The 27,239-nt window shown below is 44.1% G+C and overlaps 1 protein-coding gene and 1 long non-coding RNA gene across 2 annotated transcripts in view; both read left to right on the top strand.

The window, feature by feature from the left end:
- The first annotated feature begins 210 nt into the window (after positions 1 to 210).
- Positions 211 to 5,160, top strand: LOC127060997 (uncharacterized). The gene is made up of 2 exons (XR_007780363.1): positions 211 to 357; positions 2,953 to 5,160. It is a non-coding gene; the product is annotated as an uncharacterized LOC127060997 (long non-coding RNA).
- A 1,364-nt stretch (positions 5,161 to 6,524) lies between these two features.
- The window catches only part of LOC103824680 (transitional endoplasmic reticulum ATPase-like), a 43,437-nt gene continuing 22,722 nt past the window's right edge, over positions 6,525 to 27,239 (top strand). The window contains exons 1-11 of the mRNA XM_050986350.1: positions 6,525 to 6,692; positions 11,137 to 11,248; positions 13,732 to 13,904; positions 17,850 to 17,992; positions 19,512 to 19,642; positions 21,322 to 21,453; positions 21,890 to 21,992; positions 24,796 to 24,929; positions 25,198 to 25,333; positions 26,322 to 26,434; positions 26,999 to 27,163. Of these exons, the coding sequence (XP_050842307.1) occupies positions 6,676 to 6,692; positions 11,137 to 11,248; positions 13,732 to 13,904; positions 17,850 to 17,992; positions 19,512 to 19,642; positions 21,322 to 21,453; positions 21,890 to 21,992; positions 24,796 to 24,929; positions 25,198 to 25,333; positions 26,322 to 26,434; positions 26,999 to 27,163 (1,359 nt within the window). The 5' untranslated portion in view covers positions 6,525 to 6,675. The remainder of the gene's footprint in view (positions 6,693 to 11,136; positions 11,249 to 13,731; positions 13,905 to 17,849; positions 17,993 to 19,511; positions 19,643 to 21,321; positions 21,454 to 21,889; positions 21,993 to 24,795; positions 24,930 to 25,197; positions 25,334 to 26,321; positions 26,435 to 26,998; positions 27,164 to 27,239) is intronic.

The raw sequence follows: 27,239 nt of genomic DNA, 5'->3' as shown, positions 1-27,239 counted from the left end.
AAAGAAAACTGTATGGCGGAGAAGTCCCCTTCTCCGGACCACGTGGCTGAATGAAAGAACAAAGGAAAAACAACACAGAAACTGAGCCTCCGCGGTTCCAGAATTCCCTCCTCCTTCCCCAAAGAACAATCTGCGGGGGACAGAGCCAAAACCTGGAAAAATCATTAAAAAAAAAAAAAAGAAAAGAAAAAAAAAAAAGTCACTGCTGCCGAGCTGCCTGCTCCATGCACTACGACGGGGCAGCGATCTGGTTGGCAGTTGGGGGTTGCGAAATACCATTTCCCGAGGCTGTGAAGGTCCCGTCGGCAGTAACAGCTGTGGCGAGAAAATCCGAAGAAGTGTCTCCGGCAGCTTCGGGTAAGCTTCGCCCCCCCCTTCCTTGGCAAACGGCAGTCAGCTGGAACTTTCGTGGAGAGCGAGACACAACCCCCTCGGGTGCCTAGAAAGAACAATAGAGAGCGGTCTGTATGTCTGTTGCCTGTTTTAAAGGGACCCTGCACCTGCACCACCCCCCCACCCTCGTGAACTCGGGTAAAGCACAGAAGTTCCGCTTCCCGAGTGCGGGTCTTAAAGGCAGTAAACGAATTTGGGTGGGTTGACTTAGAGAAGATATGGAATATATGATTTTGGGTCACCCTTCATGTTAAACTCTTCCTCTTATCTCTGTGACACCCACACAATGATATTATCAATGTATTGCAGGTGTTCTAGAGCTTCACCCTGTTCCAGTACAGTCTGGATCAGTCCACGGCAGATAGTAAGGCTGTGTTTCCACCCCTAGGGTAGTCGATTCAAGGTGTACTGGACATCCCTTAAAGACCTGAACCATAGGCAGCAACATGCTGGCTCCTAGCAAAAAGACCAGATTAGTTTCAAAGGTATTCAAAATCTTCCAAGTTCTCAAATGTTACTGCAATCAGCCTGGAGGAGAAGGAAGGAAAGAAAAGAAGGAGGGAAGAAAGATGTACGAAGGTGTGTCCCCCATATGTTGTTCCTCTGAGGAGAAAAGGCTGAAGTTGTGATTATTAATCGTTCCCTATAGGTGCTTCCCAAAGTACAGAGGTGCCTGCAATACTGAATACATACACCAGATTGGTGTCCCGACCAGTGACGTTGTCATATCATAAGCCAATACTAAAAAGTACCCCACAATGATAGTCTTAGCCCAGGTCCCAAGGACAATAAACATTAGACCAGGGAACACATACTGCAAGTAAGGTATTACTGGTATTACAGAACAAAACCCTGAGACAAAATGCAACAACTGTAAGAGCAAATAAATCCACATTGTATCCTGCAACTATTAAACCAGTACAATGAATGTTTATAACAATCTTGTCTTAACATGCTCTGGTCAGATCTGTTATTATCTCAACCCTTCAAGCCCCACACTGGGCACCAAAAAGGACTGTTGTGGTTTAAGCCCAACTGTAGTTATGATATTTTCTGAAAAATCCCTTTGCTAGGACTTTTTCTCCTGAGAAGCTGAGAGGCCTCAGGAACAAAATGTAAACAATGATTATCTGCTGCTGTAGAATGCAATAGGTGGATCTTTGATAGGTCTCATGTGATTGTTTTAAGTAATAGCCAATCGCAGTCCAGCTGTGTCTCTCTAGTCACACAAAATTTTGTTATCATTCTATTCTTTTTCCTTTGCTTGCAAGCCTTCTGATGAAATATTTTCTTCTGTTTTTTAGTATAGTTTTAATATAATATATTTCATAAAATAATAAATCAAGCCTTTTGAAACAGAGTCAACATTCTTGTCTCTTCTCTCATCCTGGGACCCCTGTGAACACCACCACAATTGGTGACCCTGAGTGATGAGAGAATTCCTACACCCAACTAGCAACTAAGCACCACACAGCTGCTCGATCATTCTACCCCACCTCCTCCCCACCCTGGCAGAAGGGGGAGGAGAACTAAAAGTAAAACTTGTAGGCTGAGATAAGAACAGTTTAATCATTGAAACAAAATAAAATCATAAAAAATTATTTTAAAAAGAGAGATAAAACCCAGGAAAAACAAGTGATGCACAATAGAGTTGCTCACCACTTGCTGACTGATGCCAATAGCTGTCCCCAAAACATGATTGGCCTCCCTTCTTAGTACCTCTCCCAGTTTATATATTGGTCATGATTTCTACGGTGTGGAATATCCCTTTGGTCAGTTCAGGTCAGCTGTCCTGGCTGTGCTCCCTCTCAGCTTCTTGTGCAGCTCCTCACTGGCAGAGCATGAGACACTGAAAAGCCCTTGTCTCAGGGTAAGCACTGCTCAGCAACAACCAAAACCATCAGTGTGTTATCAGCATTATTCTCATATTGAATCCAAAACAGCGCTGTACCAGCTACTCAGAAGAAAATGAACTCTTATCCCAGACAAAACCAGGTCACCTGTGTTTCAGACTGTGGACAGTTTAGCTCATCAATTGCTAGCCTGCACCCACAGCTCCAGTGTGTATGAAGAGCTTCCCCACGTGTCTGCTCTGAGAGACCATGGGCTGTAGCTTTGCAGGACTCCCCAGGGCACAAAAGGGCTAGCACCAAGCAAAGCCCAGTTCTGTGATGGCAAATGGGAGGGCAGAAGCTGGGGGTGGGGTAAACTTAATGCTGCAATACCCCCTTTCTTTCAGGCCTTTCCCTTAGTACGTGGTTTTGTGTCTGTGTGAGTTGACACAGGCAGGCAGCCGGAATAACCACAAAAACATGGCTGAAATGCAAAGAGTAAATTTATCTCATTACCTCGCTATCCAGAGGATCCTGAAGCAACACCTGGGCGGAGACACTCAAGTGGGAACACAGCACCTTCAGGCTCAGTCCATGCTAGTAGGCAGTGGGGCTGCTGTTTGCACCCATTTATCAAGGGCCCGCACACGCATATTTTACCACCATGCTGTGATTTCTGTGCTTTTTTATGATCTCTGAGCTTTGATTTTCTTTCTCCCAAAACAAGGAGCTCAAGCATGTCCGTGAGAGGGCCTCAAAGTCTCTTCAAAGACCTACGTTATCTCTACACAGAGATTCTACTTCTCATAACAGACAGAGGATAAACAGCAGTAGGCATAATACATGGAGTTTCCCCCACTCTTATTCTCCCGGCCTTGGCATTCCCAGCTACAAGGTTCCTTGAGCAAATCTACCATCCTCCTCACCATTCTTCTACTTTTAAACCTTTCCTCCCAACAGTGTCTGAAGCAGACAACCTTTCAGTGAAAAATGTGTATTTATGATTGGCTTTTTGCAAATATTAAAATGAATATTATATGTTATGTTAGAAAGTGATGCTGTATTAATTTTAAGTAGTGTGTTAAATATAGTTTTAGATTATAACAAAATGTTAAAATAGAAACTATGCTATGTAAGATACTTTTTTTAAAGGAAGGACTCACACTGAGATAGCAGCCACAGGACACCCACATCTTTCAGAGAAAAAGAATTTATTGCTCTCTTATCAGAAGAAACTAACTTCTTCCCACCTCACTCAGCCCTGAAGACACCATTAGGATTAAGAGGAAGAAGCTGACACTGACCAGACAGAATCCTTTGTTTGAATGGAATTTATGTATAATGTATGAGATGTATGAATATGCAACAGGTTATTGCTTTTAAGGGTTAATCCTCTGTTAATGGGTGTCCTTTTTCGGGCTTATTTTGCCCAGAAAAAGGTACCCGGACTGTCCTAACTGTTTGTTTCTATTGTCTCATATTGTCCTAATCCTAATTGTCCAAATTTTTATTACTCTAATTATATTACTATTTTTATAATCATTTTATTACTGTTAAACTTTTAAAATTTTAAAACCAAGTGATTGGCGTTTTTCACAATTTCCACACGATGAGTCTCTTGCCAGAAGCATACAGATTTAGTTTGGGACTACAAGCCAGGACCCTTTGAGCTAACTCAGTCAGTCTCCCCATCCCCAGCTGCTGAAGTCTCCCTGCACCAGGTTGGCATGAGGCCTTTAAGGCCTCTAAGACTCAAAATTACTGTTGGATAAAGTTGGATTCCCAAAGGAGTGAAAAAGACTAGATCTCATTTTCTAATAGAGCCAAGGCTTTATTTTAATTTGTCTTACTGTGTCCTTTTTCCAGAGTGAACATTTGCAGTCATGGCCTTGATGCTGCCTAGAGCTGCTGTGAGCCTGTGGGCTATGCCCTGGGTTTGTGGGAGACCAAGGGCAGAGATTTCCTCATTCCTTTGAAATGGGCATAGACTGTGCTGCTGTATACAGTGGGGCCAGCTCTGTGCTCTCTGCTCCAGGGAGCTGGTGTCAGAGCCAGACCATCTCATAATGTGAAGGGTTTGTCAAATTGTCTGTACTTTGTACCTGTATTTGTATACTGGTGCTTTACTTGATCACTGTAGTTTGGAGCCCAGAGAAGTGGTTTTGCCTGAAGCATGCAGCTCTAGGTCTGACTTCAATAACCTTGCACTAGCCAGGGAAGGTGGCAGTGTTGAGACCTGTGCCTGTGTGTCCCCTCTATCCCCGGGGGGAGGGGTCTGTCCTAACCACACTGCATGGCTCTGGGCTCCTTTGTGAGACAGTGAGCAAGGGTGAAGGGGCACCTACTCCCACCTGGTGTTTGGTGCAGCTAATTTTGTATGAGGAAGGTCCCACAACCACATTAGCCAAGCTTTTGGCAAGCCTTCTCTCCCACAAGAGGGAAGAAATAGTTTGGAACTGCAAGGCAAAGGGTGAGTTGAGGGAAACAGGACATGACTGAGAAGTGTGAAGTAGGAGCTGCTGAGGCCTACCTTGAATGCTGAAGGGGCCCTAAGAGGACTTTGCCCTGCAATTCCTTCAGAAAAAGTAACTCAGACAGTGAGGGATGAACAGAAGGGATTGAAAACCCAGATGCTGGGGGAAAACACTGTCTTGGTTCTGGCCAAGACAGGGTTCACTTTTGCAGTAGTCGGGAGGGAGGTTATTCTATACCACCTCACATCATTGCCGGGGGCGGGGGAAAGGGATTCTTGCTTCTGAGAAGGGGTTCCTCCAGGCTGAGAAAACGTGGCAGACTAGTCTGGCATTTGTTTATTGTTGGGGGCTTTCCATGTAAATTGGTTTTTTTTCTTATACCTTTTGTTATTAATATTGTTGCTGCTACTGTTCAGTTTTCTGATTTCATTGCTGTTTCCAGTAAATTGTTCTTATCTCAACCCATGATCTACACCTTTTGTGCCTCAAAGTCTCAACTCGATCCCAACGACCCAGTGGGAAGTGGGACAGGAAGAGGGAGGGAGAACAGCCTGTGGTTTGGGAGAATCTAGGTGGGGGCACCAAATTGGGGAGTACCATTCCTAAACCATGACAAACACCTTGCTGGGAGAGGTTTAATTCAGCAGAGACAGACTCCTCTGGGCTGGAAGAGCCCCACAGCTGCTCTTCTTCAGTCCCACCTTACTGCTTGGGCTTTAAAACAAGGAGGGCAGAAGAGAGGAGGCAGGGATTAAGTACTAGTCGTCTCCTTGGAAGAGACCACCAGATAATTAAATTATTCATAAGCATCTAGGAGAAAACGAGGCAGTGCCTGCCAGCACTGGATGCTTGAGAGCAAGCATCCTACATGTCTGATTCCTCCTGATATGAGCAGGGCTGGGGCTGTAGATGCAATGCCACTTGGCTGTAGCAATGTTTCTAGCCCTAAGGAAATGCCACCCAGGTGAGGATGTGAGTGCCCAAACAGACCTAGAAGTGGTTGTGGAGGGGTGGCTGGTGATGGAAGAGCTGTGGGATGGCTGTTTCAGGTGGTTCAAAGAAAACTAGAGCTTCAAACCCCTGGTGGAACAGGGTCTGTGCTGGGACAAGAGGCTAGGAACGAGTCCTGCAGTGGGGCCTGGTGGGGCAGTCCAGTCCTGCCTAAAAAATCAATCAGGGAAAAGAAAAACTGAAAAAAAAATTCGAGGAAAGGAGTCCTACAGGTACCTTTGGGTGGAGAGGAAGGGCTGGGTCCCTACACACACCTTTTCACTCGGGGGAAAATCAAGCCTCTGGGGCATGTTCCCCGCAAAGCTTCGCCGAGGCCGCAAAGAGACCACCTTCTTACGGGTCCAAACCTGCGTCACTGCCCGAACCTAGGCGCGCGGTCCTGTCAGGTGAGCCCGGGCACGCAAAGCGCACTCGAGCATACGCCTCCTGCCCCTCCTGCTTTGCTGCAATCCTTCCCACACGTTTCCCTTTCCTCGGGTGCTTAGCCAATCGCTAGGCGAGGGTAGCTCGGATGGCTGTCGTAGTGGGACTTTCCGTCTGGATTTTCGCGTTGGTGGATTTTTGCCATTGGCTGCTCGACCCTTATTGCCCTATAGAACAGCCACAGCAAGGAAGGCGCTGCAATTGGCTGACGGGTGTTGCTATTGGCTCGTTATGATTGGGAGAGAATAGGAGCGGGGCGGAAGAGGGAAGAGTACGCGTTTTTTTTCCTCGTCCCCTCGCTTCCACCTTTCCGATTGGCTGAGATGGTAGCCGGACGGAATTTCCGATTGGTCAGCGCACGCTGTTGTTAGGCGGGTGAGGCAGCGCGAGGTGGAGTTTCCTCTTCCGATGAGTCGGTTCTGAGGTTTGGTCAACGCGAAGCGTCCTGTCGTACCATCGCTTTTGCGAGTCTGTCCGAGACCTACCGTCACCCGTCTTGAGGAGCTGTTGCCGGCCGCCTCAACTCTTTTCCTCTCAGCGCTATGGCCTCAGGATCCGAGTAAGTGTGGGCCGTCCGCCGGCAGGCCGCGGCCTAGGCCCGGCTGCGGTGGCGCTGGGCCCGGCTCGGCCTAGCCCTCCTTACCTCGCCTTCGCGCGGCGCTACCCAGGCTGGGCCTGACGGCGGGCCCAATCCTCCCGATCCCGCTGTGTCATTCGGGTTCTGAGGAAGTGGGGGTGGGGCCAGGAGGGGGATGGGCTGCTCTTCGTGTTTGCCTTGCCAGGAGCTTGTCCGCAGCGGGGCCCTGGGTACCGCCGCCCCTCGCCTGCTGGGCCTCGGGAAGTGTTGAGTAATGGAGGGCGAGGCCTGGCCGGGGCCGTCTCGCCTGGGCTAGGCCTCATCCAGGGAAGGCTTTGTTTTCCAGAGCCCGGAGCGCTGGAGTGAGCGGCTGGCCGGGACATAAGGGGGAAGAGGCGTGTCCTGGTCTCCTCCCCGCAGGTCCGTAGCGGCCCTCGGATCGGGGCTGGAAGAGACTTGGCATTTGAAGAGGAAGATTTGTTGTACCGGACTAGCTCCTGTGGCAGCTGAAGCAATCAGCTATATTTTTGTCTCCAGTGTCTTGCCTCACTGTCTTCAGTTCCAGGCTGAGGGTCATATTTTGTGCTCCTCAAAAGTCATTTGAGTAATACTGGCCTTTCTGCACCAGCCCACATGTGCAAGTCACTTCACAGTCCCTTGAGAGGAGTAAAGATAAAACCTAAAGCTAATTTCCAAATCTAAGAATACTTCAAGTGACTTGTTGGCTTCACCAGAGGCTCTTTCAGTCCCTTTAGTGTCTGTGGTTTACCTTCTCCTTTTCTTTTGCAACTTCTGCAATTTAGACCCCGTTGGTCTTATTAAGTCAGTTCCAGCAAGGTGTGCCAAGAATTTAAGGTCTATGGTAGAGCTTGTGATGGAAGTGATGGTCTCAGAGGTGTATTTTGAGTCTGAGGTGAGCAGTGTTATTAAAAAGAAATTTATGTTTTTGCAAAGTTGTTTTTAACACATAGGAATCAAAAAAAGTTCCTGTACAACTGGAAAACAGTTACTTCTTAGTTACAATTTTTGGGTTGATGCTGTTGGCAGCCATCTTGTCTAATTGAGCTTTAGCACAGAGTATAGCATTGCAAGACCTAATAGGGTGTTTCTGAAAAAAATCTTGGATTTGTGTGTGTACCTGTCTGAAACAGTATCTGAGAATTTAGCATCTTGAGCATGGGTATAAACTCACTGCTTGATTGTCATGTGGTGTTCCAGTAAAGCAGCTGCAATCATCAGATATTCCACTCATTTACTTCAAGGGATTTTTTTAAAAATACTTACCCAAAGAAAGTAGTTCAGACTGTAATTAGGATGTTCAGGGCGGGATAAAAACACTGAGAGATTTTATCTAGGAAGTGAGTTCATGAGGGTATTGATAAAAAGGTACACCAGCATACAGGAGGCATGACTGTTTTCACTTTTGTTATTAAAGCTGGAATAATTTTGAGTTGGTGATTTTTCATTGTATATTTAATATAGACATGCAGGAACAAGTTAGTTCCCTACTTTATGTGGAGCTCTGAAGGTTGGTAGTTGTTTTCAGAAGATTCAGTAATTACCTTCTGATCTCACTCTTCATACTGTCTACCACAATGCATAACCTCTGGGCATTATCACATGCTGAACAAGGAAAGCTCTGACACAGAGAAGTGATAAAGTGATGTAATTGTAGAATCACAGAATGGGTTGGGTTGGAAGGGACCTTAACAATCATGTAGTTCCAACCCCTCTGCCATGGGCAGGGATACCTTTTGCTAGACCGGGTTGCTCAATGCCCCATCAAGCTGGATCTTGAACACTTCCAGGGCCAAAGGCTGGAACTAGATGATCTTTGAGATGCCTTCCAACCCAAACCATTCTATGATTTTATGAACCCACAGGAGAGATGCAGTGATAGCAAATGGTGATAATAATATTCTGAATTGCTATTGGAAGATGGGTAGTGCTTGTCTGTCAAAGTCCTTACTCTTGTCTGTAAGAAAAATAACATCACTTTCCTGTGTAGCTATCATAATTTCTTAACACCTTTTTCTCTTTGTGAGCAGAACTGTTAGGTCAAATAACTGAAGCTGACCCCATGCATTTAGATACTTACACGCTGTGTTTCTTGGAGAGCTTTTCAATTGCTTTAAGTGCAGCAATGTACTGCCAACACTGATCCAGTTTTGCTTCTTACTTAGGAAACTGCAGATTCAGTTCTTCAGTACTAAAACATTTTTTTCTCACACTCAGCAGAACTAAGTGGATATCTTGCTGTGCTCTTCAGCACTGCTGTGTGTTCAAAGGTATCTGAACTTTTTTTCCAGATCTATATAATACAACTTTTGATTTATTGGAAGTTTTGGTCCAAAAGCTTCCGCTTGCTGCCCAGTTCCTCTTCAATTTATTTTTTTCTTGTATCCCAGACCATTTTTTAGGCTGCACAGCAATTTCTGCATCCTGAGGGGCAGCTGCTCAGTTTCAGTGATGACTTATATAGCCAAAGTCTGGCATTGGTTTCTTATCAAAAGGCCTTTGGATCCACATTTCATGTGCAGAAGGATATGATTTGCATTTACACTTTGAATAGGCTAAATTGTTCTTTTTGTGTCCCTTAGCTTAAGTTTTAAAATATACATGCTAAATTAATTTCCAGTGTCCAGGAATGTTGAGGCAAGGTCCTTACAAGTAGGTGGTTGTTTTTATCCACTGTTTTAACAAGATCCTGTTTAACCTGATGATGTATTGGTTTCTTGTTGCACTCTCAGTTTTCCTGGAAATTCCAGACCTTTTAGGACTTTACCAGGACCATGTTTTAGGTTTAAGAGGGAATGAATTCATGAGCTCCTCCCTGGAGGTATCCAATAGACTTTCTTGTGTCTTCTTTGGGTTTAGAAAATGAATCTGTAACAGCTCACATGGTCATTGAAAGGGATGGATGTTGATTTCTCACCTCTTGCATTCTTTAAGGAAGAGAGGGAAAAGGTGGCTTTTAAAAATGCAGTGAACATGTCAAGTGATGCACTGCTGATACAGTCTGTGTTTATTCTGTGTAGCTGCTTGCTCTGCCACTTCCACTCAAGGTTTGATTTCTTCTGGTTATTTTGTCCCTAACACATCAAAATATAGCCAAAGTGTACATCCAGCACCAATGTCCATAAAGCTTCCTACTCTTTGCTGGTGCTTGCTGTTTTGCTGTTTGCTTAGGACAAAGGAACAAAGGAAGACTTCTTTTTTTTTTCTTTTTTTTTTTTTTTTTCTTTTTTTTTTTTTTTTTGGTGAGAATCAAACCAAACTGTGCTAAGTTTCTGTTTTGACCTTAGTCACTGGCACATCTGGACTGCTTTGAGAGAGTAGTCAGCTGCCCACCAAGGCAAGTTAACGTAATCTGCTGCTATTGTGGCTGGCTAATATACAACTTCTAAGAGCTCCTTAGGAATCATTTGGTTCAAGTTCATATTTATTTTGTAAAATGAACTATTTGCTATATTAGATTTTGAAGTAAATAAATTAATCTGCCTTTCTTCCATTTCCTTGTTGTTTGGTGTGCTCGATTTTGTCAAGGCAAATGAATTATGTCACAAATCTTATGGTGTAGTAGGCTAGAGCTGCAGTGAGTCCTATGACGGTATTATGAAAAGGTGCTTATATCTTCAAAAAAAAAGTAAACCCCATTTTTCATGAGCACTTGAATATTTCTACTGGCTTGCTAGGTTTAACTAATAGGCTTTGACAGGCTAAACTCTTACAACTCTTCCTGTCAGGAGAGCTACGGCATTGTCCTTTAATTCTCCTATTTATCTGGGATTTGACACTAAATAGACTTGAACTTTTGTTTCTGTGGCAGCAGTTATATGTGATTTCAGATGAGTCTGACTAATTCTTTTAGGCAAAGCATCTTAGAGTCAGCAGCATCTCACTGACCACTTCTTTTTATAGATAGCTTCATAGCTTGTATCCATTTCAGTAGTAAATTGACTGATGCCAGACCCCCTTCCCAAACCCAGATTGGCTCCTCTTCCAGGTACCTCCCCCCAGTTTATATACTGGGCCTGACATTCTATAGTGTGGAATATCCCTTTGACCAGTTCAGATCAACTGTCCCAGCTATGCTTCCTCCTGGTTTCTTTTGTGCAGCTCCTCACTGGCAGAGCATGAGACACTGAAAAGCCCTTGTCTCAGGGTAAGCACTGCTCAGCAATAACCAAAACCATCAGTGTGTTATCCACATTATTCTCATACTGAATCCAAAACACAGCACTGTACCAGCTACTCAGAAGAAAATGAACTCTTATCCCAGACAAAACCAGGACACTTGCAAACAAGTATAGTTTCTAAAAGACAAGACAACAAAGAAACCTGTAGAAAATGGAGAACAAAATGGGTGTGTGTGAAAGGGGGAGCAATATCACTTGGACTCCTTAACTTCTGTTTTCTCTCCCAGCTCTAAAGGTGATGACTTATCAACTGCTATTCTGAAGCAGAAGAACAGGCCTAATCGGTTAATTGTTGACGAAGCCATCAATGAAGACAACAGTGTTGTGTCACTTTCCCAGGTGTGTCACCTATAAAAGCAAACCATTTACTCTGACAATTTGCAAGCTGTTGCTGTCTTGAAATCTAATTTTGCAACATGAATCTAAGTATTTGTGTCAGAAGCTGCAGCAGTTACAAGTGAGGGAGGTGGGTTAAATAAATAATCATATATAATAATTATTAATAAATGATAGCATACATTCTGATTCTAACTTTTAGGATTCACTTTAGCTCATGCCCTTAGTCTGGCTTTAGGATTAGATCTTGACTAGTGTAGTGAAAATCCCTGTCTTTGTAGATCTAGTATATTGCTTCCAAGATGTAATCCTTCGAAGTCAACTAACTCTCCTTCCAATGCTTGAATTCATAGAATCATTAAGGTTGGAAAAGACCTCCAAGATCACTGAGTCCAACCTTTGATGAAACACCACCATGTCAACCAAACCATAGCACTAAGTGCCATGTCCAGTTGTTTCTTAAACACTTCCAGGGATGGTGACTTCATCACTTCCCTGGGCAGTCTGTTCCAATGCTTAACAACCCTTTCCGTGAAGAAATTCTTTCTGATGTCCAGCCTGAACCTCCTCTGGTGCAGCTTGAGGCCATTTCCTCTTACCCTGTCATTGGTTGCCTGGGAGAAAAGGCCAACCCCCACCTGGCTACAACCTCCTTTCAGGGAGTTGTAGAGAGTGATAAGGTCTCCCCTGAGCCTCCTTTTCTCCAGGCTAAACAACCCCAGCTTCCTCAGCTGTTGTGGTGTAAAGCTAGGTTCTGCCCCTCAGCTGTGACTACTTCCTCCTTGCCTGTCCCCTGCCCGATCCTGATTACTGGGTCAAGATCCACATTCCAGCAAGGGCATCATGTGATTGGCAGAAGTTCAAAAGATGCCCTTCAGGTCTGTAGTCATTGGCCTGTCCAGGTGTCATTGTTCCCTGAGACCCTCCCCCTCCCACCTGGTTGGTAGCTCACCTGTCCTCCCCCCCCACCTTCCTGTGAGCTTAAAAGGCGTTGGAGCCATGCGGTCGGGGTCTGTTCGGAGCAGTACTGAGATTCAGAACTGTAATACCTTGGAATAAACTCTGGATTTAACCCTCCAGCAGAACACGCTCTCTTTCTCTTCACTATCGCCTGGACTTTTTCTACTAGAGGTAAACTGAGTTCTGCTTTGCATGGGCCTATTTCGAGTGCTTAATAGTAACTGCTTGCGAGCTGAAGGTGTCTCTGAGGAGAAATATCCCCAGTAGTCACTTCTAGCTCAAGAGCAGTCCACACTCAGCCACTCCTCATATCACTGAGTCTCTAAGACCTTTCACCAGCCTTGTTGCCCTTCTCTGGACATGCTCCAGCATCTCAACGTCCTTCTTGTGAGGGGCCCAAAACTGGACACAGTACTAGGTGTGGCCTCCCCAGTGCCAAGTACAGGGGGACAATCACTTCCCTCAGCCTGCTGGCCACACTATTTCTGTTACAAGCCAGGATGCCATTGGCCTTCTTGGCCTCCTGGTCACACGCTGGCTTGTGTTCAGCTGCTGCCAACTAGCACCCCCAGGTCCTTTTCCACTGGTCCACTTTCCAGCCAGTCTTCTCCAAACCTGTAGCACTGCATGGGGTTGTTGTGACCCAAGTGCAGGACCTGGCACTTGGCATTGTTGAACCTCATACCATTGGCCTCAGCCCATCAATCCAGCCTGTCCAGATCCCTCTGTAGAGCCTTCCTACCCTCCAGCAGATATACACTCCCACCCAAGTTAATGTCATCTGAGAACTTACTGAGGGTGCAGTTGATCTCCCCATCCAGATTATCAATAAAGATATTAAATGGGACTGGGCCTGACACTGATCCCTGAGGGACACCACTGGTGACTGGCCACCAACTGGATGCAGCACTATTCACCACCATGCTCTGGGCCACACCATCTAGCCACTTCTTAACCCAGCAGAGTGCACCTGTCCAAGCTGTGGACTGCAGCATTCTGCAGGAGAATGCCATGGGAGACAGTGTTAAAGGCTTTACCGAAGTCTAGGTATATAACATCCGCAGCCTTTCCCTCATCCACTAGACAGGTCACCTGGTCAGAAAAGGAGCTCAGGTTGGTCAGGCAGGACCTGCCCCTCCTAAACCCATGCTGGCTGGGGCCTGATCCCCTGGTTGTCCTGTGTCTGCTGTGTGATTGCACTCAAGATGATCTGTTCCATAATCTTGCTGGGCATCGAGGTCAGACTGACAGGCCTGTAGTTCCCCAGATCCTCCTTCCAACCCTTCTTGCAGATGGGTATCCCATTGGCCAACCTCCAGTCCTTTGGGACCTCCCCTGTTAACCAGGACTGCTGATAAATGATGGTGAGTAGCTTCTTGAGCTCTTCCACCAGCTCCATCAGTACTTACAGGTGAAACTCATCTGGCTCCATAGACTGGTGACGGTGTAAGGGCCTCAGCAGGTCACTAACTGCTTCCTTCAATTGTTTTGTCAAAAGTTTGTTCTAATGTTGTTATTGGTTACAGGCAAAAATGGATGAACTGCAGCTGTTTAGAGGAGACACTGTCCTGCTAAAAGGAAAGAAGAGGAGAGAAGCAGTCTGCATTGTTCTGTCAGATGATACCTGCTCAGATGAGAAGATTCGCATGAATAGGGTCGTTCGAAACAACTTGAGAGTGCGCCTGGGTGACGTCATCAGGTGAGGACTAGTTGGTTAACTGTTGTGTATCCCTGGGTTGCCTAAATAATTTGTGCCCTGGCTTTGAATTGTTTTGGTCCATAGCAGAGACAGGGTCCTGCAGGAAGTATTCTTGCATCTTCTGGATGAGGTCACAGAAATGTTTTCAAGTGTGTCTTACATCAAGGATCTCAGTTTACTTTTGCATGTCTTTCTGGCTGTATGCATATTCAGATTAATACTAAGATTCTTGAAGACTCTTCAGGACCTTCACAAGCCCTGATCCTGTCATTAAGTAGTTGAATTACCCCACTGTTGTCATAGTATTCTTCCCAAATTTACATTGTCAAATGAATTCACAAGTTTTTTCCATCTAAAATTTTATGTTCGCAAGATAACTGAAAACTAGTAAGCAACATTGTAATTGATCTTATAGTATGGCTAGCTCAAGCACTGAGCTGCCCTATAACAAACAGAAGTTAAAACTTGAAGCCGTCAAATATCAATATTAAAAATCCCTGAAGGTTGTTTATATACCCGTTTTTGTTATTAAAATAATTTTAAAATTAGGAATGCTGGAAGTGTTTCAGGAATTCTGTACAATGCTTGCAGAAGGTAGTGGGAAAGCATTGAAGGATACATTTTGACTTACAGGAGGCAGGTTCCGTTCTATGATGGGAGTGGAAAGAAAAAATATGTCAGCATTTCCTAAACATAAAAATGCTAATTTGCAGGTTTAGATATGTGGGAGCAGACAGTTATTTCTCCTGAGCATTTTTCTAATCTGGAGTATTGTGCATGTTCTGGGAAAATTTGAACCTGATTTCTGACACTAGACTTCCTGGGGTGATATCTGAAATAATCCTTAAATAAAAGTGTTTCATATGAACTGTAGAGGAGAGGGACAAGTCTGTTCCACCCATCTCTCTACCATTAGAAAATGCAAGTTTTAAACATGACTGTAGTTGGAACAGTGTTTTGAGCTAGTCTGTGGATTTAAAATAAAGGTGAATCCTTACTTTACATGAGGTTACTGCTGGAGTAATTTCTAGTGTGACAGTTCAGGTGGTGCTATCCCCTTCTCTGCTTGGACTGTCTGTAACAGTTCTCAGCCTTTCAGATGTGTTACTGATTGTCTTGGCTTCATTGCAAGGGTCAGAGAATTTTCACACCTCTTGCACTCAAAGTTTTTTTTGCTGATCCTAAAGTACTTATTGTGTTAATTTCTTTGGCTTGGTTTCTGCCAAAATCCAGGTTCATGCACTAATTGCTTTCTGCTTGTAGTCTGTCAGCTGTTTTCCTTCTGTGGGTCAGTCTGACTTTTCATTTACTCTTCTGCTATATCCTCACTGTAAAGCATGTAGTTAAAAAGTCTCCTAACAGTCTCTAACAAACTAGCATATGAAACTTGCGTGCTCAGCTACAGTTGCCCGTAGGCTTTTTTTAGCTGGCAAAACCAGTTTGAGTTTTCTGCCTCTGCCACAGCTTGATGCTCTGATGTATTGCTACAGTAGGCTGTTGGCCTATGTTGTAAAATATTAGCTGAAATTTTTATTTAAAAAGGGGGAAGGGGCCTTCAGACTTTAACCTAAATATTAATTTCCACAAAAAGGGATTGACAGACACCTAGCTATCCCTGGTTGGTACTGAAAACCTTTGTTCAGAATCAGGTTTATCAGCAACAGGAACTCTATTCTAAGTTATGAGGAAGAAACAAAGATTTCCTCTCAACTCCCTTTTCCTTACAGTTAGTTCAGCAGTAGCTCGTGGAATCACAGAATGGTTTGGGTTGGAAGGGACCTCAAAGATCATCTAGTTCCAACCCTCCTGCCATGGGTGGGGACACTTTCCACTAGACCAGGCTGCTCAGAGCCCTATCCAGTCTGGCCTTGAACACTTCCAGGGATGGGGCAGCCACAACTTCTCTGGGCAACCTGTGCCAGGGCTTCACCACCTTCACAGTAAAGAATTTCTTTCTATTATCCAATGTAAATCATCTCTCTTTCAGTTTGAAGACATTCCTCTTTGTCCTGTCACTGCATGCCTTTGAAAAAAGTCCCTCCAGCCTTCCTGTAGATTCCCTTCAAGTACCAGAAGGTGCTATAAGGTCTTGCTGTAACCTTCTCTTCTCCAGGCTGAACAGCCCCAACTTTCTCAGCCTCTCTTCATAGAAGAGGGGCTCCAGCCCTCTCATCATCTTTGTGGCCTCCTCTGGGCTTGCTCCAACTGGTCCATGACCTCCTTATGTTGGGGGGGCCAGAGCTGGATACCATATTCCAGGTGGGGTCTCACAAGAGGAGAAAGGGAGAATCCCCTCCCTTGACCTGCTGACCATGCTGATTTAGATGCAGTCCAGGACACAGTTGGTTTCTGGGATGCAAGTGCACATAACCGAGTCATATCAAGCTTCTTGCCCACCAACACCCCTAAGTCCTTCTCAGCAGGGCTGCTCTCAATCCATTCTCCACCCAGCCTGTACCTGTGCTTGGGATTGCCCTGACCCAGGTGCAGGAGCATGTGTTGAAACAAAAGTTAGCTCATGACTCTTACAGGTCTTGAGGCTGCATTAGTAACTTGTGAATGTATCTTGGGCACAGCAAAGGGGAGCTACAGAAGAGCGGTATTCCGGCTTCCTGCTGGGCTCCTTTGCCCCCAAGCAGGCAGCACGGGTTGGATAGCTCAGTCCTTTGGAGACAGACTGTCCAAATACCCAAGCCACTCTTAGCTGCTGGCAACCTTAGCAAGCCTAAAGGATATCAGCTCTTTAGTGATTTAGCTCTTTTATGATTTCAGCTCTTTGCTCGCTAAGGTGCCTTGCAGGCTAGCCAGGAAGCAGATGCGAGAGAGGAGAAAACTTGTCCTGGAGTTCCACAGCGATGGTTTTATTGGGGGGTCTGTGAAGGGTTCCAGTGACGGCTCTTCTAGCCAGAATGGGCTAAAGCAGCCCATTATATAGGGCAAAAGGGGATCAGAAATTATCCAATAGCAGGGGTTAAGGAGAAGTGACCTATGGGGTCACAGAGAGATAAGCAGGGGTCTGAAAGGTGGAAGAGAGGGGCTTCTGGCTTTTTCACCATGACTTGGCATTTCCTCTCTCTAGGCCTCAGCCCTCCACAGAGCTTTAGCAGGGCCTGTGCCTGCTACAAATCCACTTTCTGTTTTTAGAAAAAAGACGTTCCCTATAGTTCTTTTGAAACAGTGAACAAGGCATGAGAACATAGCTAATACAATAACAACTACAGGGAGAATCCACAACATTCCCTTAACCAAAGATGCAACCCATCCTGTTTATCCCCATTGACCGAAAAGGTCATTGACCCAGTCTGGGGTTTTTTCTACTTTCAAGTCCTTCACAAGTTCTTTCAGTTTCTGGATGTTCGCATGGATGGATTCCAAGCGTGAAAAGAGATTGAAGCAGCACATCCCTTCAAAGTCTTCACAGCTGTGTCCGTGGGCAAGCAGCAGGAAGTCAATCGCAGTTTGATTTTGGAGCAAAGCATGTCTTGTGGTTTCTTCTTCCTTTAGGAGATCGCTCAGGGCAGCAGATGTAGCATTAGCTTGTTTACTGAGCCAGCACCCAAGGTGATTTATTTCACCAAGGGCTTTAGCTGAAGCTACCCATGGTAAGAATAGGGAGACAGCAATATTTTTTTGTTTATTCCAATCATATAATTTGGGATCACAATTTTCATCAGAGTGGCGAGGGGGAGGAGATAGTACTAAACCCTTTAGCAGTTTTGGATAGGGCTGAGAAGAGTGAAGGAAAGAACGTGTTGAAAAGACTAGCTCTTTGATGGGCATGATTTTTGCCTTGTCAGCATTCTTATGCACATGGAAAGTCTCCATAGGGCTTTGGAGGGTCCTTTCTGGCATTTATACTGGCCTGAGAAGGGACGTCACTGCCTTTCCCAAACTTGGGTTTAAGTCTAACATGATATGATTAACTGAAGTTTTCTTCTGTTGCAGCATCCAGCCTTGCCCAGATGTGAAATATGGCAAACGTATCCATGTGTTACCAATTGATGACACAGTAGAAGGGATCACAGGGAATCTGTTTGAGGTCTATCTCAAGCCATATTTCCTGGAAGCTTACAGACCCATCAGGAAAGGTAATAGCACCTGTTATTGAAGTCCTGATGGCAGTGAATGTGAGCTAGTCCTGATACCAAATAAAAAGAATTTCTGGAAGCTTGTACAAATCTCCATGGAGCATTAGACTGACGACTGTAGAGTAAGATTTTGTTGTTGTGGATTTAATTTTTTCCTAAACTTGAGAGGAAAGAGTGATATCTGTTGCTGGCTGGTAGAACAGCTTGATAGTTCTCTGTCATGGTTTAATCCCAGCTAGCAACAAAGTACCATGCAGCTGCTCGCTCACACCTCCTCCCTCTTTCTCAGTGGGGAGGAGGATTGGAAAAAAAGTAAAACTCATGGGTTGAGATAAGAACAGTTTAATAATATTAATTATAATAATACTAATAATAATTGGAGAGAGAGAGGGAGGGAGGAATAAAACCCAAGAGATACAAGTGATGCACAATACAATTGCTCACCACCCACTGGCTGATGCCCAGCCCGTCCTCGAGCTGCAATATGTGGCTCCTGGGCAATTCCCCGCAGTTAACATACTGGGCCTGACATTCTATGGTGTGGAATATCCCTTTGACCAGTTCAGATCAACTGTCCCAACTATGCTCCCTCCTGGTTTCTTTTGTGCAGCTCCTCACTGACAGAGCATGAGACACTGAAAAGCCCTTGTCTCAGGGTAAGCACTGCTCAGCAACAACCAAAACCATCAGTGTGTTATCAGCATTCTCATACTGAATCCAAAACACAGCACTGTACCAGCTACTCAGAAGAAAATGAACTCTTATCCCAGATGACACCAAGACATTCTCCTGTGGTTTTTTTGCTATGTGGGATGGAAGGACATAAAAAAAGGCTTAGGTCAAAGTCAGTTTATTGAGATTTTTCTCCTGAGTTGCTACCACTTGATGGGATTTCGGAGTTGCCCACATATTAATCAGTGGGTTAGATATACTAGCTGGCACCCTGACTAAATGCACTTTTTCCAAAATAATTTAATTAATAACTAGGAAAGTGCATTAAAAACAAATATGCGTTTAGAGTTGTGCTAGTAGCACTTCTGCTGGAACAAATAGGTCCTAATACAATATATACACAAGTTGAATTTATCCAGCTTCTGTAGTCCAGTTTACCTAGGATTCATAGTGCAGTATCATGTATTATTCTGTTTTTGGCAACAACCAATCTAGTTATAATAACTTCAAAATTAATTTAGAATAAATAAAGGCTTTTTGCCATTTTTAGAAATGTTAAATTGAAACTGGATGGAAAAGAATCATGATACTTTGCCTTTGTGTTTTGTATTTAGGCAGAATATTATTTTTCTATTGTTTGCTGGTTTTGTTTGCTGTTTGTTTCTCAATGAAATTTGATGGTGCTTGAGTGGTCACAGTACATTCAGCTCTTGAATTTAAAATGCAGAGTAGTGTTAAAAATGCCAGCAGTGTATACCTGTGTAACCCACTTTGTTGTCCTCTGGGGCTGCTGGTAGTACAAGGGTTGACATTTTGCAGCAGGCTACTGAAATGTGGGATTTTATAGGTGACATCTTCTTGGTACGTGGAGGGATGCGTGCAGTGGAGTTCAAAGTGGTGGAGACAGATCCAAGCCCATACTGCATAGTGGCTCCAGACACAGTGATCCATTGTGAGGGAGAGCCCATCAAAAGAGAGGTGAGCAGAATCCTGCTGTGCAGTTCTACTGAATCCCCTCTGTCTGAAATCTGTTTTAGTGACACTTCTTAAGAGCAGCAGTGTTTGCAGTTCCTGTTTTGGCATTTTGTGTATTGAATGTAATGATTAAAACCTCTGGTTTCAGGAGATGAGCTGCTGCTGAAGATAGTGAGAGAAATGTGCTTCCAGTATCCTTCCTCATATGATGAGATGCCATACTTTAGCAGCAGCTCTTTTGCATCTGCTTCCATATATCTCATGCTGAACTTAGATTCATCTTTTAATTCTAAAGTTCCCTTGATACCTAGCAGGGAGGGCTTACAATGTTGCTGAATTTCATGCCATGTGAAAAGAAAGCAATTGGTACTTTTTTAGTGAGAAATTTGAAGTGTAAATTATGGGGTTTTTTTTTTCTTTTTTCCTCCCAGTCCCTTAAGGTGTCTAGCCTTGAGTGTCCCAAGCTTGAGGCATCCTGAGTGGATTGTGTGTCAGGTCTTGGCCACCTTACTGTTACAGAGTAGGAAATCTCAGAAATGGGCTAAGGTCACTGTATGCTTCATAAAGTAAGTGCCTTTTTACTGCCTGCAGATCAGGATGAGTCTTAGTTTGTAGTTAGTTCTGCCTTTTCAAAAAAATTCACCTCTTTTTGACACTCGTGAGGCCATGTCTGGGGACTAGATGAGTCCAGTTTGGGTTCTTCTTCAGGATACAACAGAGATAGGAGCAAGTTCAGCCAAGGCCACCAAAATGGATGAGGGAGCTGGAGGTCAGAATGAATGAGGAATAGCTGGGAGTGGGTTGATACAGCACGAAAAAGGGAAGGCAAAGGTTCAGGGTTACTGGCAACTGCCTGATAGGAAGGTGTGGATAATCAGGCTCTCCCAAGAGCTGCACCCAGGGACAGGACTAGAAGCAATAACACAAGCTGGATCAAGGAAAATTCCCAATGGAAAAAGGTTTCTCCAAACCCTGGAACAAGGCCTGGAGAGGGCAGGAACCTCCAGACCTGGAGACCTTCAGCACTTGGTAGGGCTAGACCCTGAGCAACCTGATTGAAGTGTAGTAGTTCCAGTTTGTGGGACTCGGACTGAGCCCCTCTGAGATTCCAGGCTGTATTATTTTATTTTAGCATGGCCTAATGTTACAGATAACTAAGGCCAGTAGAAATTTGGACAGCCAAATGAATGTATCCTGTAGAGCTGTACTGAAAGAGTTGGTTACAGGTGGTCTTATCTGCACATCTGGATTGTAACATTTTCTGTTAATTTGAGTCAATCCCAAGAGAAAACACTATGTTGGAGAACTGTATGGTATCTAGGATATGTCAGGTAGTTAGAAATACCACTTAGAGTTTAAAGAATATTTTATGCTGGGCTTCATTTTCTTATCATCTTTGCTAGCCAAATCAGAGGGTCACTCAACTTGTTTTGCACTAGTCTGTAGGGGCCCTGGCAGCAGAGGCTGTCATTCAAGAGGGTAGGCTTTAGTGAGGAATTTCCCTCTGCATGTCTGGGAAGAGAGCTAAGAAACAGTTGTAGAAGATACCAGAAAGACTTGAAAATGAGAATCTCAAGACATCAAAGAAATGGCAATGAGCAAAAACCTGGGTTCTGTAGACTAGGATGGATTGTTGAGCTACTGATTTAACTCAGATGTTTAATGTATTTCCTCCTGGGTAGGATGAAGAGGAGTCGCTGAATGAAGTGGGCTATGATGACATTGGTGGCTGCCGGAAGCAGCTGGCTCAAATCAAAGAAATGGTGGAACTTCCCCTCCGACACCCTGCTCTCTTCAAGGCCATAGGGGTCAAGGTATGTCCCCATGTGCACCAGGTAGATGAGTGGGCTTGCCCTTGAAGGTGACTTGATATCAGAGGTTCATGACGTATTGGGAGGGGAATAAGTAATTTGGGTTTTTTTTTGGAGGGGGTTGGTTTGCTTATGTTTGGGGCTTTTTTAAATGCTGGTGTTAGGAAAGTATCTCCTTACATGTTTTGGACACAGATTAAAGTACTGACAACTTGCAAAACAGAGGGGTGCTTTGACTCAGCGCTGCCAGTTACTGGCAAGGTTTTTGTTGTGTGTTGTGTGAAGTAGTAAGGGTGTTGATAGCAATGTTGACATGGCAGCTGTTGCATAAGATTGCATCACAATTTCAGACTGGCTTTATCAAATGCTTACAGATTTGCTGTGAATCTACTTAGGCATTCAGATACTCACCACCTAAATCCCTTGCTTTTGTCCTCAGCCTCCACGTGGGATCCTGCTGTATGGTCCTCCTGGCACTGGTAAAACACTGATTGCCCGAGCGGTGGCCAATGAAACAGGGGCTTTCTTCTTCCTGATCAATGGTAAGTTTTGTGGCTGCTTTGGCCCCAGGTCTGCTGTGTGCTCACTTGTCCATCTTATGGTAAGGAATGGTATCAATAGGGCTAGTAGAGCCATGCTGTCTCCCTGGCATCCTTTCTTACCTCTTTGAAGTGTGCATCTGGGGACACTTGGAGGCCATTTGTGTGGAAGTATCTGGAGTGGCACTTCCCTTAAGCTTGATTTTTTTGTAGCTGGCTCATTGGAAAGACAGCTTTGTAATACAGGGACCTGGAGTCTGTCTGGCTTAGTGTTTGCATATGTTGTTGAGGGCAGAGCTGGGAGTGGTGAGATTATTCTATGAATATGGGTGCAGGACGCTTGTTTCTGTTGCTGCCAGCATGTTCCATTCAGAAAAGAAGCTGATCTGCTGTGGATTTGTTTTTCCCTCAAGTAAAGCACAAGACCTGTTCTGTTTCATATAACATTAATTGTGAGGAAATATCCTGAAAGCTATGAGTACCTTGGGACTTAGCTACAAGTGACAGAACTTCCTATTGATCACTCTTCACCTGTAGCAGTTGAAGTGGATACTGGTTTATGTCCTGTAAAGATCAGACTGTGACTTTTCCTCAGTGCTTTTCTGTGCCATTTTACATTCAGTGTTGGAATAACTGAACATTTGTACTTAAGGAGTGACACTTTTCTTCTCTGATTTCAGTCATTTAGACCCATGAAGGTGAAAGCAAAGAAGTATATAGCACGGTATAGCAGTGAGCAGCAGTAGGAAAGTGACTTGCTTTATATCTCAAGACATCAGATATAAATGGACTGATTTTAGCCATATGTTGTCTTTGTCATATACTTTCTAAGTATGTAGAAGGTGTTACTGCATGCTAATGAACCAGACATTTTAGACACTTGTATTTCTATCGCATAATAAAAATAACATTGTCAGAGTTAGCGATGCATTCTCTGTCTACTAGTTCCAAGCATGGAGCTGCAGTGTTGTAGATGAAGCTGGTATGAATTGGTGAGTTACCTGTTGTCTTGGTTTGGAAAGACAGGTGTCTGCTAAGGAAGGCAGGAGCCTCCCCTGAAATGGAAAATGTAACCCCCCCCCCGCCTCCAAATTGTTATAAATTTTAAATTAAGGGGCTCTTGGGCAAAATATATGGGAGCAGGAATAACAGTTCTCTAATAGGGAAGACAATTTTAAAAAAAGATAAAATAAACAATGCCATAAACCAAAACAACACTGACAGAGTCAGAACACAACCTGACACCCTGTTGGTCAGGGTGCTGGTAGCAGTCCAATTGGAAATGTGGCTGCAGTCCTCCTGGAGTGTCAGGTGTGGTTCTGTTGGAGCAGGGATCCTTCAGAAGGGTGCAGTCTTCCTCCGAAGATCTAGTGGAAGAGGCAGCTGTTCCTCTGGGAAATCCAGTGGAGAAAACCCGTGCTGGTGTTCCAGAATCTCCAGATTATATCTGGGTAGAAATGCTTGGCTCTTCCCTCTGGGTGGAGCATCTCACAATGGGATTCTATAGTTCTTATCAGTCGTGTAGTGACATTCAATAGCCTGTTATCAGCAGATGTCTCCCCGCAGGGAGGAGTGGTTGTGAAAGAGATAAGAAAACCTGCCCACTTAACAGAAGACAACTGCCATACAGGTGGCAAATAGAATACAATTTGCTTGACAATCCAGGACACCTGTAATGAAGCATTCTTCGTACCTGCTTGTACCAGTGTCTCTGCAGCTGGCCTGCTTCAGTCAGCTGGCAGCCTTGCACTTCCAAGGGTCGGGTTTCTTTTTCTTGGATCCTTTAGAAGCATACCTTTTTTTCATTACCACTCCCTTCAGCATGATGGAAAATCTGTAAAAACAGAATAAATCTGTGAACCTGCACTAGTGTTCAGCAACTGTAGGAGATCTTAGAGGAATGCTGCCCTTCCTTCTGGGATTAATGTGGTTACACAGTTTTATTATTTATTCTTTGAGAGGAGATGGGGTTTGGGGTGTTGTTTTTTTTGGTGGTGGCTTGTTGCTGTTGGTTGGTTGGTTGGTTGGTTGGTTGGTTGGTTGGTTGGTTGGTTGGTTGGTTGGTTGGTTGGTTGGTGTGTGAGTCAATACAGTCAGGCAGCCAGGGCAACCATAAACCCATGGCTAAAACATAGAGTAAATTTATTTCCATTACCTAAATAACTGAGGGATCCCTGAAGCAATACCTGCACAGGGGCACACAAGCAGAGACATGGGCACTGTTAGTTCATGCCAGAGGATTACTGGCTATTGTTCACACAGGCTTATCAAGGGTTATTTCCAGCTGCAAAGTCACTTGAGCACTCACCAGTGTTTTGCTTTTTAACCCATTCCTCCCAACAGTTGGGTTTTTTTTGACTCATTTATAAAATCTTATAGAGATAAATGCATACCTGTGTAATGCATGCTATAGACAGCTTTGGTATCTTACAGCTTTTTCTTTCCCTACTGTGATAACTTGTCACCATATAATTTGATTGCTTCCATTGTGAGCATTAACTGTGTGTGGTGGCACATTTCAGAGAAGCTCACCAAGTGTGAAATAGGGTAAGGGAAGAGGCAGCTAATGGTAGCTCATTGGCTACTGTTGCATTCTGTTAAACTGAAAACACTGAAATGATGATAGTAGGTAATTCTGCATGCTGGTCTTGCCTGTTCAGATGTAAATTTAATGAACTTGGTTAATAGTATTTGCTTTGGCTTGAAATATAGATACATGTGAAACTTGTACTAAAAAAAAATTCAGCTGCACATTTTTGGGGCTAGCTGCCTCTCTTCTGGGTGCCACAGCTGCTATTTTTTTTAGGTCCTGAGATCATGAGCAAGCTGGCTGGTGAGTCTGAGAGCAACCTGAGGAAAGCCTTTGAAGAAGCAGAGAAGAATGCTCCTGCTATCATCTTCATTGATGAACTGGATGCCATTGCTCCTAAAAGAGAGAAGGTAAAGAAAACATTTAGAAGGTAAAGGAGTGCATCCTTTTTGGTAGCAGCTGGCATGAGTCTCTGCATTTGACTATAGGGTAAAACAGTATTTCACTTAATGCTTGAAAGCAGTTGGATGTCAGAATATGGGTATCCGAGGAATCTGATGTAGTTCACGATGTTTCTTAACAGCTCATGTCTGCTGTATCTGTCTGCTTTGGTGCAGTACTAGCTCCTGTGCTGTGTTTTAGAGCTTTTGGTCTAGATATTACTTTCTCTCTCCACAGACACACGGAGAGGTGGAACGTCGCATCGTGTCTCAGCTGCTGACTCTTATGGATGGACTGAAACAGAGAGCACATGTGATCGTTATGGCAGCCACCAACAGACCTAACAGCATTGACCCAGCTCTCAGGCGATTTGGTAACCATACTTGCCATCTCTTTTTTTGTGTATCAGATACTTTGTTATGGACTGTGCTTCAGGGGCCTTGGAAAGATGGAGTAGAAATTAATAATAAACATCTTATGTGTTACATAAGCTTCTTTCCAGCTACTTGTTTGGAAATAATTTTTAGATTTCAGCTTTTGGTATAATCTTTTGTGCTTTATTAGATTAGAACTTGTAGAAATAATAAAATACTTAGAGGGTAGCACATTTTTTCACTGCATCAGTTAGGTGAGGCTATTTCAGGAATAAATGCTTAAGGGGTTGTTCTTGCCTCAGGCTGCAGGAGGCTCTGAATTGTCCCATTTATATTTATTGATGAAAAGTCTGGTAGTTTCTGAGAATCAGATTTTCAAAACTTTGCAGTGTAAATGAACGTCTGTTGTATGACCAGTTGGTAAAGTCAAATTTGCAGGGAAAATGGCCTCTTAAATGTCTAGTGAGGCATTTGAATGCACAGCTATAGCGAGAAGAAAATGATAGATGTACATGCCCTAGTTAATATTACAGTAATACATGAGTTTGCTGCCTCCCCAGATATTGGGGCAGTTCATGTTTTTCACCATTTGGGTGCTGCTGTGAAAGTTCTAAAAAATTTAATCTCTCAGTATTTGTGAACAGAAAGGTAGGAATAAATAAAAATGTCCCATGGTGTGTTGGTTAGGATAGCATATTTTCCTATAAATAAGGATTGGAAAAAAAAAATTAAATCCTCTGTGTTTATATAATCCTGAACTCTACTTAATGCAGTAGTATCACTTTCCCTAAATGGCTATAAGCCTTTCTGCCTTCTCTGATCTGACTCTGCTACTGTGCTGATTGATGCTGCAGAGAAACCTAAAGCTCTGGCATTTTCTGAAATTGTTTGTGGCTTGTCATCAAGTTCCTGTGTCAGAGGAAGGTATCAACTGTAGCTCCCTTAGTTTGCAGAATCAGCAACTCAGCGTGTGCTTGTACTCCCCAGGTCGTTTTGACAGAGAGGTAGATATTGGTATCCCAGATGCCACTGGGCGCTTGGAAATCCTGCAGATTCACACAAAAAATATGAAACTAGCTGATGATGTGGATCTGGAACAGGTGAGTAGCATGCTATTATGAAAGCTTGCCTCTGTTCATTTAGGACAGCGTGAAACTGAGCAAATATGTGATCTCTGAGCTTCCTCCTAACTAGATTACCAGTGAATAAAAATCCTCACTTGCTAGTTAAGAATGCTGTGGCTAAGTGAAACAAATGTGTACCTGTCCAGTCTGGAAGTGCCTTGCCACTGTCCTGTGTTTGTTTGCTGTGGCATTCTCTTTAAAAATAAAGCAAGCCTGAAACAGCACTCACAGAGCTGGCTGAACATTGTAGTAATACTGGATGGATCTAATCTCTGTTCTGAATGAAGAACCGCAGTCCTCAGGGTTATCTTTCTGCACACTATCTATTCCAGTTACAACTTTGTTCTCAAGTAAGAGGTGGAACAGCAGTGTCTTTGGCTGCTAAATGTGATAGCACTTATCTTGAATTTGCAGCAAAGCACTCATGTTTCTGTCCTTCAGAGTTTTGTTGCACCTCTGGATGAGGGACCAGAGCATGCATTGCCCTTGCAGAGTGCTTGCTTGTGTTTCTGAGAGTCATAGTTAATGCTCTGCTTTCAGGTGGCAAACGAGACCCATGGCCATGTTGGCGCTGACTTGGCTGCTCTTTGCTCAGAAGCTGCTCTTCAGGCTATCAGAAAGAAGATGGATCTCATAGACCTAGAAGATGAAACCATCGATGCTGAAGTGATGAACTCACTGGCTGTAACCATGGATGACTTCAGGGTAATGGAGAAGTACCCTACTTTCTTTTGTGTGCAATGTCTAATTGCTTGTCTGAAGCAAGTGAACATAGAATATT

The sequence above is a fragment of the Serinus canaria genome, chromosome W (genome assembly GCF_022539315.1).
Source record: "Serinus canaria isolate serCan28SL12 chromosome W, serCan2020, whole genome shotgun sequence".
NCBI lineage: Eukaryota > Metazoa > Chordata > Aves > Passeriformes > Fringillidae > Serinus > Serinus canaria.
The sequence above is the reverse complement of the archived record's forward strand: the minus strand, read 5'-3'. Positions and strand labels throughout refer to the sequence as shown.